This window comes from Vombatus ursinus, unplaced genomic scaffold (assembly GCF_900497805.2).
Source record: "Vombatus ursinus unplaced genomic scaffold, bare-nosed wombat genome assembly UNPS02014961.1, whole genome shotgun sequence".
Lineage (NCBI taxonomy): Eukaryota > Metazoa > Chordata > Mammalia > Diprotodontia > Vombatidae > Vombatus > Vombatus ursinus.
In genome coordinates, this window is record NW_020954739.1 from 1,275,816 (window position 1) to 1,293,796 (window position 17,981).

A 17,981-nucleotide genomic window follows, 5' to 3' on the forward strand; every position below is an offset into this window, starting at 1 on the left:
GAGAGAGAGAGAGAGAGAGAGAGAGATTGATTTTGTTGTTTAGTTGTTTCAGTCATGTCTGACTCTGTGACCCCATTTGGGATTTTCTTGGCAAAGATACTGGAGTGGTTTGCCATTTCCATCTCTAGCTCATTTGACAGATGAGGAAACTGAGGCAAACAGGGTTAAGTGACTTGCCCAGGATTATACAGCTAGTGTCTGAGGCTGGATTTGAACTCGGGAAGATGAGTCTTCCTGACTTCAGGCCAGGTCTTCTGTCCACTTCACCACCAGCTGCCCTGTATAGATAAGTATAGTTATATCTAGTTCCTTCAGCCAGTTATCATATGGCTTCATCTTCATGAACTTGAAGCCCTTCACCATTCTGGTTGCCATCCTCTGGATGCCCTCTAACTTGTCAATGACTTTCCTAAAATCAAATGTATTTGCTTAACCAAAATGTCAAACTTTACATTTTCCCTATGAAATTTCATGTTATTAGTTTTGGCCAAGCACTCTATCTTGGGGAGATGTATTTGGAGCCAGACTGTCACCTAGTGTGTTAGTTCTCCTTCCCAGCTTTGTGTCATCTGCAAATCTGATGATTTTTGCCTTTAACCAAGTCATCATTAAAGAATGTTAACTAGTCTAGGGCCAAGCACACATCCTTGGGACTTGTGTTCCTCTGGCCACTCTCTTCCCATGTGGCATCACACCATTGCTCTTTCAGTTCCCTACGTTCAATGCAGTTTCCATCTCATTGTGCTACTGCTGTCTAATTGACCTCTCTTCCTCTTTTCCACATGAAACATCCTTTCTACAGTTCTGTCGTATTTCTCTCGTTCCCCACAGACTTTCAAAGGCCACTGGTAGTGGCTCAGTAATTACAGCTGCCCATTTTTTTCAGTACCTGGAAATGTAGTTCATCTGGGCCAAGTGGTATCCACTCATCATCCAAGGAATCAAGTTGTTTGTTTTCTTACTGTTTTACATTTCCTCCTGGGCCTGTTTACTCATTTATAAAATGAGGACGTTGAACTATGTGGAAGATACCCCCCAGCTATAAATCTTAGGATCCTATAAAAATTGGAAATGTATATTTTTATATAACTTGGAGTCTTAACACAAGATGGAATAGATAGATATAGATATTGAGATAGAGATATTTTGTTCAGTCATTTCAGTCACGTCCAGCTCTTCCTGACCCCATTTGGGGTTTTCTTGGCAAAGATACTAAAATGGTTTGCCATTTCTTCTTCATCTTATTTTACAGATGCAGAAACTGAGGCAAACAGAGTTAAATGATTTGCTCAGGGTCACACAGTGAGTGTCTAAAGCCAGATTTAAACTCAGGTCTTCCTGACTCCAGGCCCAGCACTCGATCCATTGTACCACCTAGCTGCCCCATATATCTATATATCTATATATCTATATGTAGATATGTACACACACATGCACATATGTATATATATATATATATGACTTTATGACTATCATGAAAATTTGTTGGAATAGAAGTCATGATTGGAATTAGATATTGAAAAGGTAAATTTACTTGTAAAGCAAGACGTTATCTGTGTGACTGGGCAAGTGATTTCCTGCCTCTGGGCCCCAGTTGCCTTTTGTCTGGGGGACGCTGGGGTTGGATGGAATGATCTTTAGGTTCCTTCTAGCTCAGACGTTCATTCCATGCTCTGGGTTCTAAGGCCCTTTCCTACTTTGACACATTATGCACTAACGCCTTTTTCGTGTTTTCTGGGATGGAAGCAATGCCCCTAGCCTCCTTAGGAAGGCGCCATGCTCAGACTGATGAAGTACATGGCATGGTTTTGGCAGCTGCTAAGATTCTGTGTCTGCCATAAGCTCAAAGAAGAGACTGCTCTGTCTAAGTGTTCCTCCCCGTCGTCACTCACTCGCTGCATTTCTTTTTACTTTCAGCCAGAAGGACTAGCCAGAGAATATACCTATAGTGTATTCTTCTGCCCTAATGGTAAGTCTTGGTTCTGATTACAGCATGTACGTGCAGTGCCTGGCTTACAGAAAGCACTTGATAAATGCTTGTTGACCAACTGGATAAAAAAAAAATGGCATTTCTCTGTCTCAGCCAAGATATCATTCAGGCCTCAGCATTTTTCCAAGAGGCAAAGAATGTTCTAATATGGTAGTCTTTGAATAAAGCATACTTTGTTTTTAACTTATTCTTTGACTGACCTTTAACAGAATTAAATTGCTTGGCAAATATCCACTATTAAACTAGGCCTACAAACCTTATGTTGAATATCTGAGCTTAGCAATAAAGTTAGAAATCACTGAAAGACAACTTTTTAAAACATTTATCGTAGGAAAAAAGTCAAAATTTATTATCAGTTACACAAGTTGCTAGTTGATTTGGTAGGTAGATATCAGAATCTGACTTCCACAGCCACTGTCCTGCTTCACTTGTAAGCAATCAAGCCATAATGTTTCAAGACTTAGCGTTAACCTGGAATAAAAATTAAATGTCAACCATTAGGAATAGGGATATTCCTAGAAGGTGTCTGAAGCCAGAAGCTGCCTCGGGAGATTTTGGGGGATCAGGGTCATTGGAGCAATTGTGAGCTTGAGGGCCATCCCTCATGGCGTGGGGGCCCAGGACTAATTACACAGTGTATCCCTCCCAGCCCTTTATCCAGGTACAGTCAGCTAAAGTATACATTCCACCTTCAGAGGAAAAAGAAGCGACAAAAGACCATCATGTGGAGTGAAGGATCTGTGTAGAAGAAGGGTAGTGCCTGTATAGAAGGGAGGAGTAGCACCATGCACTTTGCTGTAGTGAAGGGAGGTGGTGAGACTTTTGGATGGATTACCTCTATGTGAGCCCAAGATTCATCCCTTTCACCCTCTGCCTGCCACCCTCAGTCATTGCCTAGGCACCTCATCGGACCAGGCCTCCTCCTTCATCCTTCTCCTCCTTGGTTGCCATAGCTTGTCCTGCTCTAGAGGTAGTTCAAGCAAGGAAGGCACAAAGAGAGAACAAGGTACTAGTTTGGTATTTTTTAGGAGCTAAGATAGTATCTTTATAGCAGTGAAGAATTTTTTAAAAATTCAAATCATCCATCGTTGACACTGAATTCAGTATCTTAGCTACTAAGAGAGACACTAAGTCTAGGAACGATAGGGTCTCTTCCCTTGGCCTTAAACTCTAGCATATGTAGGTTTAAAAAAGCATGTCTTTAAAATCTCATTGTATCATGAACTCCCAGTACAGGCCTGGCTCTCACAGAATCACATTTCTAGTGTTTTCTGAGACCTGGTACAGAGCAGACTAGACTGGCACGAATTGTACAATTACCCCAGGAAGTCATTGAGACATACCATCTTAAAAAGTGCGTATCTCCCTCTAGTCTTCCGCTAAGGCGTTCCTCCAGTCCCTCACTGTGCTGTGGAGGCTCTACCAGTGAATTCCAAGCTCCAGTGGGTCCTGCCAAGCTGGGAAGACTAGAAGAGATAGGCTGCTTGGCCACCATCTTGCACAATTGCACTTCTTTTTTTTTTTCTTGACTAGAGAAAATTCACATTTCAACTCCAAATAAGTACGAGTACCAGTATGTTCAGAAGCCACTGCGTATGACCCACTTTGATGTTGCTGTGAAAGCTCACAACGATGCCCATTTTGCACTGTCGTCTGGCCCCCATGACACAGCAGAGATGACAGAGATTGTCATTGGCGGGCACCAAAATTCCAAGACGTGGATTTCCTTGAGCAAAATGGGTGACCCTGTGGCTAGTGTAGACACAGTTGGAATTCTCTCTTGGGATGAATTCCGGACTTTTTGGATCAGTTGGAAAAATGGAATTATCCAGGTAATGAATTTTGGATGAAATCACCTTGCTGCTTCTTATTTTCCAAGCAGGATTCAGGGACTTTTGATTTTAAATTGCCTTTTGCCATTTAATGAGATTATATGACCTTTGTTCATGCGGTATTGTAGTAAGAGCATTGGACTCAGTCAGATTCTCTGAATTTAAATCCCAGCAGCTTTGTGAATGTGTACAAGTCACCTGACCTTGAGCTCCAGGTTTCTTATCTGTAAAATGGGGACGATATTTGTACCACCTGCACCCAAGGGTTGTTTGTAAGGCCAGCTCTTGGTAGAACATTGTTGTTGTTTAGTTGTTTTCCATCATATCTGACTCTTTGTGACCCCATTTGGTTTTGTTAAAGTTACTGGGATGGTTTGCCATTTCTTCCTCCAGTTTACTTTACAGATGAGGAAACTGAAGTAAACAGGGAGAAGAGACCTGTGTGCCCAGGGTCACACAGCTAGCAAGTGTCTGAAGTCATATTTGAACTCAGGTCTTCCTAACTCCAGGCCCAGTAAATCATACAGCACTACATAAAGATGGTTCCTTCATTAAAGCCCTCCCTCAGTACCTTGAGGTGTAGAAGTGACCCTGGGCTCCCAAAGACTGTGCTGTCTGAGAGGCTCATTACCAGGCTGGCTGCAGGTTGATGCATTTTTTTTTTTTTACCACAGTCCTCAAAATTGGCTGTCAGGTTGCACGGTAGGAGCTCCCCACACCATTGAAACTGCTAATGCTTGGACTATTATTATTATACATTTCCTCTCAGTCACTGATGTAAAATAACATTAGTGGTCCTTCTGGGCACCAAGGTGGGTGCCCCTGGGTTGGCAAGAATTGTACTGGTCACCTAAGGACATTATTGAGAAACATCTTCTTTATGGGTAACCGTGACTTTTTCCAAAGTGTATTTGAAGCCTCTGCTGACAGAGTATGAGCTTGGCAGGGCCTTTTGATCTGGAGAAGCTTGGAGTGTGGGCTCTACATTAGACAGTCCAAAGAAGGGCAAGCCTAGTTAAGGGGAGAAATTCCTCCCCAGAGGGCTGCTGGTCACTATATGGTGGGGGGTTTTCAGCCACAACTTGTGAAAGCCCTCTTCTGAGGGGTAGAGAGGCTGTTATTTGCATTGGTGGAGGGAGTTGACCCACACTTAAGACATCACAGATCCTCGAAGTATAGGTACAGGGATCTCCAGTCACTTTCTTGGGGGGAAAGACCCTTACCTCGTTGCTACAATGTAGGAACTAAACCAGTAGCTGCTGCGTTTTCTGCCTGGAAATATCAGACTCACCATCTCTTTGCAGGTAGGCCATGGGATCGAACCATCCAATGAGTCTGTCATTGTAGAGTGGGGCCTTTCCAAGCCACCGGAGGTGAAGTACATTGGCTTCTCAACGGGATGGGGGTCCATGGGAGAATACAAGATCTGGAGGAAAGAGGAGACGGATGAAAACCACAATGAAGCATTTACCCTTGGAGTCCCACTTAATGTGATCCCAGGATCAGAAAGAGCGACTGCATCAATAATAGGTACCTTATGCCAAACAAGCAGCATTTCACTGGGTCCAAATTAGACATCCCACCAGGTAGAAATCTCAAGTAGATCCACTCTTTCCTTTTCCAATCAGGCACACATAAGCTGGTCTTCCGTGTGTGAGGATTAGTCCTTGACAGCCCTCACTAGATATTAGGGGCCAGAGCCCAACTCATGTGGGGCAAGTTCTCATCAGTGGCTGCCATCTTTGATAAACTGAGATCTCTGACCAGTCCACAGAGTGCTTTTTGCCATCCAAAGACCAACAGGGCCCTACCAGGGACTGATGCTCTCCCAAGAGCACAGAAGAAGGTAATGCCTCTCTTTTTGTTGACCCAGACGTAGACACACATTTGATAGCGTGAGAGCAGGGTTGGGTCAGCCATGAAACAGTGCAGGCGTAGAGTTCCTTGAAGGACCAAGTCCTGAACAAGCTTCCTTGATTACATGAATAGACACTCGATCTGCATAACTCCTCGGGCTGGGGCCAGTCAAAGTTACTCATCAGCCTGGGGAAGCTCTTGCTGCTCCTGGTTAGTGTAGGCAAGCTGAAGGGGAGAAGGGAGGTCATAGAGGAAGCAGGAGATCCAGGCCAGAGTTCTGACTACCACTGGCAGACTAGCCGAGTGACCCTGGACAAGTCCCCTACTCTCTGATCCTATATGCTCACGTGTAGAATGAGGAGAATTCTCTTTGCCAGCCTCCCACATAGGATAGGTGGAAGGAGCAAGCCCTGGGTGACCTTCACAGTGGTGCATAGGGGAAGAGCTCTTATTGTGGTTATCTTTGCCACATGTTCTCATAGCCCCCATTTAAGTTATTGCTAGTTTTCTTTTCTTTTTTTTTTAAAGTATCATTTTGTGATACATATGTTCCAATAAGAATTTTAAAATTTTTCACTTGCATAGCTCCAGCTGGAGGCCCTGGTGGCCTTATAACACACCAAAAGGTTTCCTAGTCCCTGTTTCCTGCCTGCTTCCACCTTCCCCTGCCCTTTGGAATGTGGCTATCATTAGAATCCAGCTGCCATCTTTAAAGGTTCTCTTAGTCAGTCCTGGACTTGTGGACCTCCATATGATTCCTTCAGTGGAAACTCTTTTTTGTGAGAAATGCCAAGGGGCAAGGATTTGAGTTTTTTTCCCCGAAGACCAACTTCTTGAATCTTTTAATCTTTCATGTTATTTTATGAGAGGGAAAAGAGAACAGACTAAGTTATTTTAAAACCAATTTGGGAAGTTTACCAGGGCTTTTTTTATCCTTTTGGAAACCTTCCCTAGCCTTGGCTGGAGCCTTGCCTCCATTCCACTACCTTCCTAGAGTCAAATTCAAGGAACAACCAGCGAGTTAAGTTGAATTCAGTTCAATCCCCACATTTCCTGAAGACCTACTCGATGCAAGGTCCTTCATTTACTACTGTGAGGCATACAGAAATAGAGTGAATATGTATGATAAGATTCCTTCCCTCAAGAAGCTTCCATGCTACTGGGGAAAGGCAGGGGAAGAATAATTCAATTCACCAAGGATTTATCAAGCACTTACTTTGTGCCATGAACTGTGCAAGGCACTGAGAATATTAAAACAAAAACCCTTCCATCCCTTTTGGGAACCCAAATTTCAATGGGCATACACAGTAGATCAACAGAGGCTCTACTTCTTAGCATCATCCTAACCAACATCATCCCACAGTAATGTCATTAATCCACTGTAACCAGCATGGCCAGGGAGACAGAGCTGGCCGAGGGCCTCTCACCCACACCAGACAAGTCCCCTAGGTGCCCTAGGGCATTCAGTAGGACCTTGAGTTGTGAAGAAGATGCCAGTCTGCATTGAGAGAGGGAGTTTGCTTCCTGGGAGCTCCCTACACTAATAAAATCATAGGTTCTGACCCCCAAAAACTCATTCACCCTAGCAGAAGGCTCTACTGAGATGCTCTTCACTGCCCCCTCTAATGTTATTTCACCTAACATTGTGTGTCATGGAGCACTCTAAAGCCATTTAATGGGATGTGCTGTTATTTTATAAATGACTATAGTACAAGGAAGGATAAGTGCATAAGGAAATTGTCAACAAAACGTTGTGGGGGGATTGGAGAAGGGAGGCATTCCCCTGGTGGGAAGGATCAAGGAGTGCTCCCTCCTGAGGATTACTGCAGGCACAGAAGAGAGTGGAGAGAATTTCCAGGCAAAGGGAGCATGAGTAAAGTGCTGCACACTTAAATCATGATTCACTTTTGTTTCTGTTAGGAGACGTGATGGGTCCAACTCTGAATCATCTTGATAACCTTCTGCGACTGCCCTTTGGCTGTGGAGAACAAAATATGATCCATTTTGCCCCCAACATTTTTGTCCTAAAATACCTTCAGAAAACCAGACAGCTGAGCCCCGAGGTGGAGAGTGAAGCAACAGACTACCTCGTTCAAGGTATTCCTGGGAAAGGGCAATCAATGTTGGTGCCTACACCCGATGTTCTCCCCTTACATTTGGCCTGGGTTCTCCCTAGGACAGGTCCTATGCACAGAAAACAGCCTTAGCCTTCATTCAGAGGTCTTATGAACCAAGCAAAGTAACGTCTGGTGCACTGGAAGAAAGCTAAGGAATGAAAAATGGAGAGGGGAAGGCATTTGATTAATAAATAGCTATAAGCCTTGTCACATATGTCCTGCATTGACCTGATTAGCAGGGGAGGCAGTTCACTGGCTCTCAAAGGAAAAAGGCATTTAGTGGGGATGGAGGAAACATTCAAAAGGAAAGAGAATCCAAATGACTAATTGCACTCTACCTGTCACTGAAAAAGAAATCATACCTTCTGAAGTTTGTCTAGGTTCACAAATGCCTTAAGCCATTCCACAGAAGATGTCAAGGTCCAAAGACCCCTGCCTGTCTGAGTAGTCCCATTTTGGACACAGACATGCCATAAGGAAGAGGGAGGGATTCAAAATCTGTAGTCAAGAAAGCAGCTGTTTATGACCTTGTGACAGACATAATTGGTGTCTCTCCCCCTCCATACACACACACACCCAGTAGTCTCTGAGTACTGGACTTGGGACAGATCAGTAGTACCACCCAGAACAAAAGACTTCCCCAGAGGACACACAGCACACATGAGTAGCACACTTACAGACACGGAAAGAACAATCCCCAGGCACAGCTGGCCCTCATAGCTGCACTGATTCAGTGAGAGGAGGTGCTACCTTGCTCCTCTCTTCTTCTGACATAAAATAATTTGGCATAAGCAGTGTCACGAAGGCCAGTATCAAACACCAGCTGAGAAGCTGTACATCTACCTTTTTAATGTGCCGGCTGCAGGTATGATGTGAGATGCCCCTGGGATACTGGCAATATCTACTGTGTTCCCACCCCCACACATCAGCTTACCTTCTTCCTTCCTTGCCCTCCTGACAGTGTAGACTTTGTTTGACATTTTCAACTTTCCATTTCTTGGCTGGATGTCCCTCCCGTTTTGTAGGCTAGAAGTTCAATATTCATAGATTTGCTTTGGTCCCTTGACCAGGCTCTGCCCGAGAGTGAAGGTCAGGAGTGAAGGATGGGGGTGTGAGAGCTGCCTTCAGGTCTCTAAAGGGCTGTCTTGGAGATGAGGAGCTTTGTCCTACTTGATCCCAAAGGGCAGAACTTGCGAAAAGGCAGATTTTATTTCAATATGAGGAAAAACTTATTTACAGCGAGAGCTTTCCAAAAGTGATATGGGCTGCCTTGGGAGACAGAGGGTTCCCTTTCTCTAGCAGACTACATGAGCAGGCTGGGCAACCTCTTGTTAGTGAAGTTGAGACAATTCTTGGCCTGGTGAAGATTGAACTTGATGGCTTCTCGCTTCCTTTCCAACTCCGAGGTCTTGTGATTTGGAGCTTGGGTGATGCAAGCTGATTTTAGAAGAGTTTGCTGGAGGGTAATCAAGCCCCCTGCCCTGGTCTTGTCATCTGGCCCAGTGAAGTTTGGCATTAAAAGAAATCAGAGCAAGTAGTGTTTACAAGCTACCTTACCCAAGCTTGAGATAGAAGCTGCAGACACCAAGGCTTCTTCTCATAGTTGGATGAATATAAAGATATGTCTGTGCCTAGATAAGCAAAAGCCTCTGGTGTGTTTCTCTTGCCAGTATCCCTCTGGCTATCCATGAGTTGAGTTTTTAGCAGGGTAGAATTAAAGATTCATAGGATCGAAGAACCTTCCAGATTTAAAGAGATCTCAAAGGTCATGCAATCTATCACTACTGAACATGGTGTCATAGGACAAACACTGATAGAAACTAGGTCTCAAAACCTGACTGTAACATTTACTAGCTGTGGTCTCAGACTTAATTTTCTGGTCTGTAAAACTAGCATAATAACATTTGCACTACTCGCTTCATGGGCCTATTGTAAACAAAATGCTTTGTAAACTTTCAAGTGCTATGTGAATATGAATTATCATTATTGTTATTCAAAAGAAGAGCTCCTTATATGACATAGATCCTTGACAAAGGGTCATCTGTCCTCTGCTGGAAGAAGTGATGGAGAAATTCGCTACCACTTAAGTATTACACAAGAGTGCCAAGCTGACCTTTGGTGCTGAAAGCCCCAGTGTCTGACTCCATCTTTCATTCATCCATGTGCCTCTAGTTTACATGACCCATGTTTAGCGGAGGCTAAACCTGTTTTTTTACCTTCTCCTGTTTTCATTTTTTCCTTGCATAATCCATACTGCTTCCAGCCCTTCATCAGGAAGCTGTAAAGTCCTCAATGCTCAATAATATTACACTAAATCACTGTTGTTCCAAGTAAAACAATCAGTGTTCAACCTAGAAAGAACCTTTGAGAGCCACCAGTTCAAACCTTCCAGAGAATCATAGAACTTGAAGTTGTAGACCTGGGAAGGCCCCAAGCAGCCAGACCAGCAAGTCAGTGAGCATTTATAACATGTCTGCTCCTTGCCAGGGGCTGTGCTAACTAGCAACAGCAACAGTAATAGCTAGCATTTCTATAAATAGCAATGTCACAGGAGAGAAAGGGGCATATATGAGAAATATTGTGATGGTAGAAACTAGGGACGGGGGAGAGAGAGGACGAGGTTGAGGATGACACCTAGATTTTGAGACTGGCTGATTCAGAGGATGGTGGCCCCCTTGACAGTAACAGGAAAGTTCAGAAGAGGAGAGGGTTTGGAGAGAAAGATAATGAGGTTGGTTTTGGACATGTTAAGTTTAATATGCCTATGGGACTTCTAGTTCAAGATGTCTAATAGGCAGTTGGAGATGTGAAGGTCAGGAAAGACATTAGGATTGGACAAATAAATTTGAGAACCATCTGCATAGAAAGTATGGTTGAAACCATGGAAGCTGATGAAATTACCAAGTGAAACAGTATAGAAGGAGAAGAGAAGGCGGCCCAGGAGACAGCCCTGTGAGACACCCATGGTTGTGCTCTAGGGGAAGATCCAGCAAAGCAGGCTGAGAGAGAATGGCCAGATAGGGAGGAGGAGAACCAGGAGACTGCAGTGTCATGAAAACCAAGCGAGAGGAGGGTGATGGACAGCATCAAAGACTACAGAGCAGTCAAGAGGGAGAGGACTGAGGAAAGGTCATTAGATTTGGCAGTTCAGAGGTCACTGATAACTTTGGAGAGAGTGATTTTAGTCCAATGACGAGGTTAAAAGCCAGGGGACCTCAGAGGTCGTTCAGTCCAATTACCTCATTGTAGAGATGAGAAGATGGATGCACGAGAAGGTGGGGACCTGCTCACAATCTTTCACCCATTTTCTTTTTCCTGAATGAATGGTTTAACCAGTCCCTTTAGAATAATCACAAATCCCATTGAGGAAACCCTGCCACCATCACAGTATCTTTTGAAAGCAGGAGTATCTGGAATGCCTTTTCCTCTGTAGGGAGTCTATTCCATTTGGACCTTGCAGAAAACATCCTTGTAGTAGTGCTGAATGCCTGTGGCAAGCATACATCTTGTTTTATGCTTTATTTAATGTTAGTAACCAGAGAGTCATTAAACAGAACTTTCTCTTTGCTTACATTTATTAAGAAATTTTGTATGATTTTAACATATGGAGAAGAGATTTGTGGGAGGAAAGCCTCTAAGGCTGTGTTCTGCTCCACCAAGTGAGGTGCTTTTTTGCAATCAAGGAATAATATATCATAGGATTGTTTGGTCAGTTGTGTATCTGTTAAGATGTGGTATGCTGTAGGAAATCATTTGTGAAGGTCTACCTATTCTCTTCATATTTTAATCAAGGATACCCTTGATATCCATGCAGTTGAATCTTATAAAGACTTTATATAAGTGGGGGGGTGGTTTGGATTGGGGCTTTAATCAACTTCATAAGGTCCCCACTCGACTTGATTATAAGATGTGGGCCTTTGTTTGGAGAGAGAGCACCTCTCCATGGAGCACATGATCATTCCCTCAATCATCTTGTTGAGAAGTCACAAAGAATACATGATTGGTTTGCAGTGGCTAGGGCTGCCTCACCAATAATTGGCTGAGCAGGACTTGGGAGGGTGGATACTGGTCACAAGAGATAGTCCTGTTTGTCATGCTGTAAAAACACGCTGACCGATCTATCCTCCTTTGGATTTCCTGTTTGCCTTTACGGTTAGATACCGTACTGTACATGCAGCATACAACAGAAAAGATCGGCATTCTAGGGATGAGGAGAAGCTTGTGCATTCACATAACCTGTCCCCACAATTTGATAATGGCTTCCCGACAGAAGCACCTGGAAGTTTAATGAACTAATCCATTTGACCTGAGGAGAGAGAGCTGAGAATGGGCTTTCTCAGCCCTAGAAATGGCAGCAGCCAGGGGACTGATAGATTTTCAATGGAAGCACATGGAAACATAGACATATGCTTGCCCCCTTAGCCCAAGAGGAAAATATATCCACAGTTCTCCTGAACTTTAAATTACTGTGTTGGTCAGGGGTGATTTTTTAGTTTCTCAGCAACATAATCCCAGCATCTAACCTGTCTCCAGAGAAGAGAGATTTCCTGAGCAGCTTCAGCCATGGGAGTGACCCAAGTTCTATAATTTTGAAGTTAGAGAATTTGGCCAGTGGACCTTCTAGAAACACAAGAGGATTTCTTGATGCATCTCATATCTTAGAGAAGGAAAGTCACCAACTAGGCCCCCTTGGCTAGAGGAGCAGCAGAGAGGACCCACAGCTTGAAAAGAAGCAAGAGAACTGGGTTTTGCCACCACCGCCACCACCTCCTACTCCCAATAGTAGAGGGCATTTTCATTTTTGGCTTATTGCCCTCAAAATATATTCTGGCTGTAGTTCATATCTAGGTTTCTCCAAATATGCCTAACAGGGCCCCTGTCCACATACAAGAACTCAGTGTGACAATTTGTGTATCGGGTGTGGGGAAGTCTTTATTTGACCCCGTGGAAAATGCAGAAGAGGCAAAAATTTCAAAGGAGTAACCAACTGCCCATTGGAGATTTCAGACTAGATGTTCCAAAAACATCTCAACTTGTCCAGAAGAGAATTTAGGGCTCACGCCTCTTCCAGACTTGCCTGCTTTGGTGATTGGCACCACCATTCTTCCAGTCTCTCAGATCCAAAACCTTAAATCCTCACTCAACCCCTCGTTTCCATTCATTTACCAAATCTTGCCATTTCTGCCTTCACAATATCTCGTACATCCCAACCCTTCTGCCTTCTCAGCCACCACTTCAGTTCAATTGCTCTTCCCTCTACCTAGATTAGCCTTCTAATTCATCTCCTTGCCTTAAGTTTCTCCCTATTTTGGTCTATTCACCCAGCTACCCAAGGGAATTTTCTTAAGCACAGGTCTGATCACGTCAATAAACTCTGGTGGCCCCCTGTTGCCTCTAGGAATATAAGTAAGTACCTCTGTTTAGCTTTTAAAGCCCTTCCCATCCTGGCCCCAACCCATCTCTCTAGCCTCATTGGACGTTGGTCTCCCCAACCCTGCACTGCTCTGTAGCCCAGCAGAATGACCTTTCTCCCACACAGCACGTTTGCTCTGGCCGTCCTCCGTGTCTGAAATGTCCTCCCTTCTCACCTCCACCTCAGAATGTCTCTTCTCCTTCCAGACAGAGGTCAAGTCTTCCCTTCTGTGTGAAGCCTCTTCTGGTCTTCTGGACTGTCAGTATCCTCCCTCCCTGACCACTTTGTATTTGGTGACTGTGTTTATTTGTATAAATTCTCTCATTTATATCCATAGATAGACTTGTCTCCTCTTAGAGTATAAGCTCCCTGAGAGTAGGGATTACTTCATTCTTTGTCTTAGTTTGCCTAGCACCTAGCACACTTAATAAATGCTTGCTAATTGATTGATTGAAGGAGCCCACAAATAGATACAGAAAATACATCCAACACTTGAAGGGCTCCCAGGAGCTTATAAGCACATACAGAAAGCACAGAAAGCACTGACAAAGACCATAAATTCCTCCTGGAAGGAAGTCATATTTGGATGTTGTTGAACAGCCAACACCCGTTCCCATTAGACTTAACAACAGTCAGAATCCCCGAATTAGAGAGGACTGGGAAAGGAGAGATGGGCTGCGGCAATGTCCAAGTCTCTTCCCTCCCTCTAGAAGGGAGAAATCTCTCCCTTGAATCTCCAGACTCTTGAACTGGGGAATGCCAGCATCTAGAATCACCCAGCAGCCAGCCTCCAGGGCCCAGGAAATGTACTTCCTCTGCTGAGAAGCCTAGACCCTAGGATAGCACTGCCCAAAAAATAAAAATCCTCTCTCTTCCACATAGGAGATTGGGGTCCCACGATCTCCCTTTCCAGACTGAATGAGCATTCTTGTGTCTGCTTCTGCCGTGGGCTTCTGCAGGACATCTATCAGCCAGTGCTATCTCTAACATGGGAAAGTTCACTCCCAGGAACTCTAGTCTCAGAAATCTGTGGGAGAGCATACAAAGGCTCTCTGTGTTTCTGCAGGAAATTTTTTTGTTTCTTTTTTTGAATTTATTTTTAGTTTTCAACATTAACTTTTATAAGATTTTGAGTTCCAAATTTTTTCCCCTTCCCTTTTCTCACCTTTCCCCAAGATAGCATGCAATCTGATATAGGCTATACATGTACAATCATATTAAACATACCTTCACATTAGTCATGTTGTTTGAAAGGGAAAAACCACGAGAAAGGAAAAAAAGAGAAAATATTATGCTTTAATCTGCATTCAGACTCCATAGTTCTTTCTCTGGATGTGAATAGCGTTTTCCATCATGAGTCTTTTGGAATTGTCTAAGATCGTTGTATTGCTGAGAAGAGCTAAGTCTATCAAAGTTGGCCATTCTGTAGGAAATTTATCACTGCCCCAGCTGCTGCCATCTCTAAGATAGGGAAAGTCTACCCTCAGAGTCTCACAGGCCAAATGAGCAACCCTAAGTCAACCTTTATCAGATACCAGAGGTAGGATTTCCACTACTGCCATTTCTCTATCTTCTCAACAGAAAAGAGGCAAAGCAAAGAGGAAACCCAAATGAAGCCAACTGGTCTGCTGGCTTTCTTTTGTAGCAGCAGTGGAGAGTGGTGGTTTTTCTGAAAGAAGTCTGTCCTCCTGAGTTTCAATCATTTCATTATCTTGGAAACAGTCCCAATCACTGAAAACCAATCAGAACTTCTCTATGTCCTCTCAACAACATATCAGGGGGTATGTCCACACTACTTGGTGAACTGCCTTTCAGATTCCTCCAAAGACCCATACCCTGTAATCCAATCTAATTAATTGGGGTCTCTCCTAATCAACCTCATCCATTGCATCCTGGGCCATCACCAGTCATCTTGACGTTAGCCTTCCACTTGATTTCCGTGACTCAGGAAGAGTGAAGCTGATGGCTTTGAAATTCTGCCTCACTCAAATCCAATTCACAAGCAAATCAAGACATCACCCACGATGTCATTGGTCCTTTTTGAAAAGGAAGGACGAACAACAAAGACGAGAGAACAGGGATATGGTTCAGAGCTATTGAAGGTCTTTTGATTACCTTTTTGTTTTTCACTTTAGTATCATGCAAGATTTTCCCCCCTTTCTATTGATTTATTTTTGTTAAGATATATTACAAAGTGATGGTACCCCAGTATTTTCAAGGTTGTATCACTTCCAGCATGGATTTCCCTGGTGTGTAGTTGGGCTGGTTCTGTCTCTCTTCCCAACTTTGTGTAGGCCTAGCTTGGACACATTTCGTACCAGTGTTGCCCAGGAGATTTGGATGCTACAGATGGCTGCCTGCATATTTAGGCACCTGTCCTCAGGCAGTTTTGCCCTTATCTTAGGACTGTTGAAGGGGCTGACCTTGTTTCCCAAGCTTCTCCTTCCAACTTTTGGATTTGTGGGAGTAAAAATCAGTAAGAATCAGGGATGAGTTGTCAGCAGGAGGAGCAGACAGGAGGTTGCTGGTGGCCACAAGGATTAGATAAAGCATATACAAGCCATGCTGTGACTGATTCTGTATTCGGTAAAATCTTTTTGGGCTGGAGCCTCAAGCTCGTGACCATCATTTCTTTTCTCCCGTTTCCCTCTTGCTCATAAGAGGGAAAATATAAGTACATCTGAACTGGATGCTTCCCAGGGTTTGGGATGTGTGGGTTGGTTTAACCTTTTTTTCTTAAGAAGTTTGCTTACCCTTTTGTGTTTAATGTTTTACTTTATTTTCTTTAGCAGGTAAATGTGATAAACAGCTAAGTGCTAAAGTGTACATATGGTTAGGAGATATTTTGTACTGCTGTATCTGTCAGGGCAAGATTTCTGGCTGGGAATGTGGAGTTAAAGACAAGAGTTATTGATTTGTAGTTCATCATAGACTCTGGGGGTGCTTATCACAGCGCACATTAACTAGTTACATTCCCTAGAACAAGGCTGATTTTATCTCCTCTTCAGAACTCTAGAGGTATTCCTGAGGGATTGTGGTATCTTTCCAAATGCCATTGGTTTCATCTCTCTTTCTGGTGTGTTCTCCCCAATATTAGTTGCTAGTGATTATTACCTCTGTATCAGTTAATCAGTTAGCTCTTACAAAGGGAAGTTTAATAACAAAATGCAACAAGAACAGAAGTAAACATATTTTCGCTCAGTTCTTGGGGGCACAATTCTCCCTTAGCCTACCTTGATCCCTGGGGATAGTGGGCTTAAACTTAAAGCATTTGCTACAAAACATTTGTCCCCACCAAGTTCACTTCCAAACATAGCACAGCCAATGGACAAATCACTCCCTCCTAGCTGCCCTTGAGCCACTGCTGTGATGGGCCAGGCAGGTCACTGGGCTCAGCTGCTCATAAACTGGCACGGACTGCAGTCCCTGGCCTTCTGGTGGCTCACTCTTCGTCCTTTAGAAGCCCACAAGGTCACAGCCTGGTCTGTCCCATCTCCAATACTCCCTCACCTAAGGCAGGAGACAATAGACACAACAGGGCCGCAAACGACCAGAGCACGTGCTGCTGGCTTCATGTCAAGCCGCACGAGGACGGTAGGTTGCTGGTGCTACTCCCTCTCCCCAGCCAGAGGCTTACGGCAGCCCTTGCCTCTGCACTGGAACCTAGCCGGGCCAGGAAGAGAGAGACCAAGGCTAGCTTTGGCCGGTTATTGCTGCCCTTTGAATACACACCCAGTTCCAGCCCATCAGCCAATCAAAAGTTCATCTGTAAAATGGGGATAATAACAGCATCCACCTCTCAGGGTTGTTTTGAGGGTCAAATGAGATAATAATTGTAAATCACTTCTTCCTCTGAGGGAAGGGGGCTGACTGTTGTTGTTCAGTCTTTTCAGTCATGTCTGACCCTTTGTGACCCCATTTGGGGTTTTCTTGGCAGAGATACTGGACCATTTCCCTTTCCAGCTCATTTTACAGATGAGGAAACTGAGGCCGACAGGGTGAAGTGACTTGCCCGGAAGCATGCGGCAGAGAAAAAGTGCTTCGCAGCTCTGCCTGCTTAATCTCCAGCCCAATGTAGAAGCACCAGGGTTACGTGTGTCTGTCTCACTGCTATTTCTGCTGCCTTTTCAGTACTTTGAGAACTAAGGTGTTAAGAACTGAGGTTTTCTATCACTAATGGTGAAAATGGATCATTATGGAAAAGTGGGAAGATCTGTTCATCTTATGGATTTGCTGTCTTCTTGCCAGTTTCACCCATGAGTGTTATTGGAGTGACATAACTCATTTGTGTTGCACATTCAGGTTTGCTATATAGATAGTTTAGATTTTCACAGAAGCAGGGGGAGTCAAAATGTTTGTAGTTAGCAATATATGGTTATTGGGCTAAAAAAGAAGCATTTTTGTTTAATCTTGGCCCAAGTTTAGCCCGGGATTTTCAAATGGAAATTAAGGGTGAGTAGGATTGTTCTGGGCAGCCTGATCTATTGGCCATGCTTCCAGGCTGAGGAATATTCTAGCCCTCCTTTTTTGAAATGGGAAGAGGGTATCGCTGGATTTGGAGGCGGTGTTTTTATTGTCTTCTCTCTCGGTCAGAGCCCCTGGGCATCTCACTGTAGGAGGGATAGCAGCAGGCTAGAGAAGACATCAGAAGAAGGTGACCGTGAAGGTGAGACCAGAGGATGGGTTTGAGTAGCAGGGTATTTGGCCTGAAGAGGAGAAGGCCAAGTGAGGACAAAACTGGTGTTTTAGAGCCTTTGGAGAGCTACCGTGGG

General features: G+C 44.1%; 1 protein-coding gene across 1 annotated transcript in view; it reads left to right on the forward strand.

Annotated features, from left to right (window-relative positions):
- CPAMD8 (C3 and PZP like alpha-2-macroglobulin domain containing 8) overlaps positions 1–17,981 on the forward strand; it is a 160,537-nt gene that overhangs the window by 76,234 nt on the left and 66,322 nt on the right. The window contains exons 23-26 of the mRNA XM_027845395.1: positions 1,918–1,969; positions 3,524–3,822; positions 5,127–5,352; positions 7,600–7,776. Of these exons, the coding sequence (XP_027701196.1) occupies positions 1,918–1,969; positions 3,524–3,822; positions 5,127–5,352; positions 7,600–7,776 (754 nt within the window). The remainder of the gene's footprint in view (positions 1–1,917; positions 1,970–3,523; positions 3,823–5,126; positions 5,353–7,599; positions 7,777–17,981) is intronic.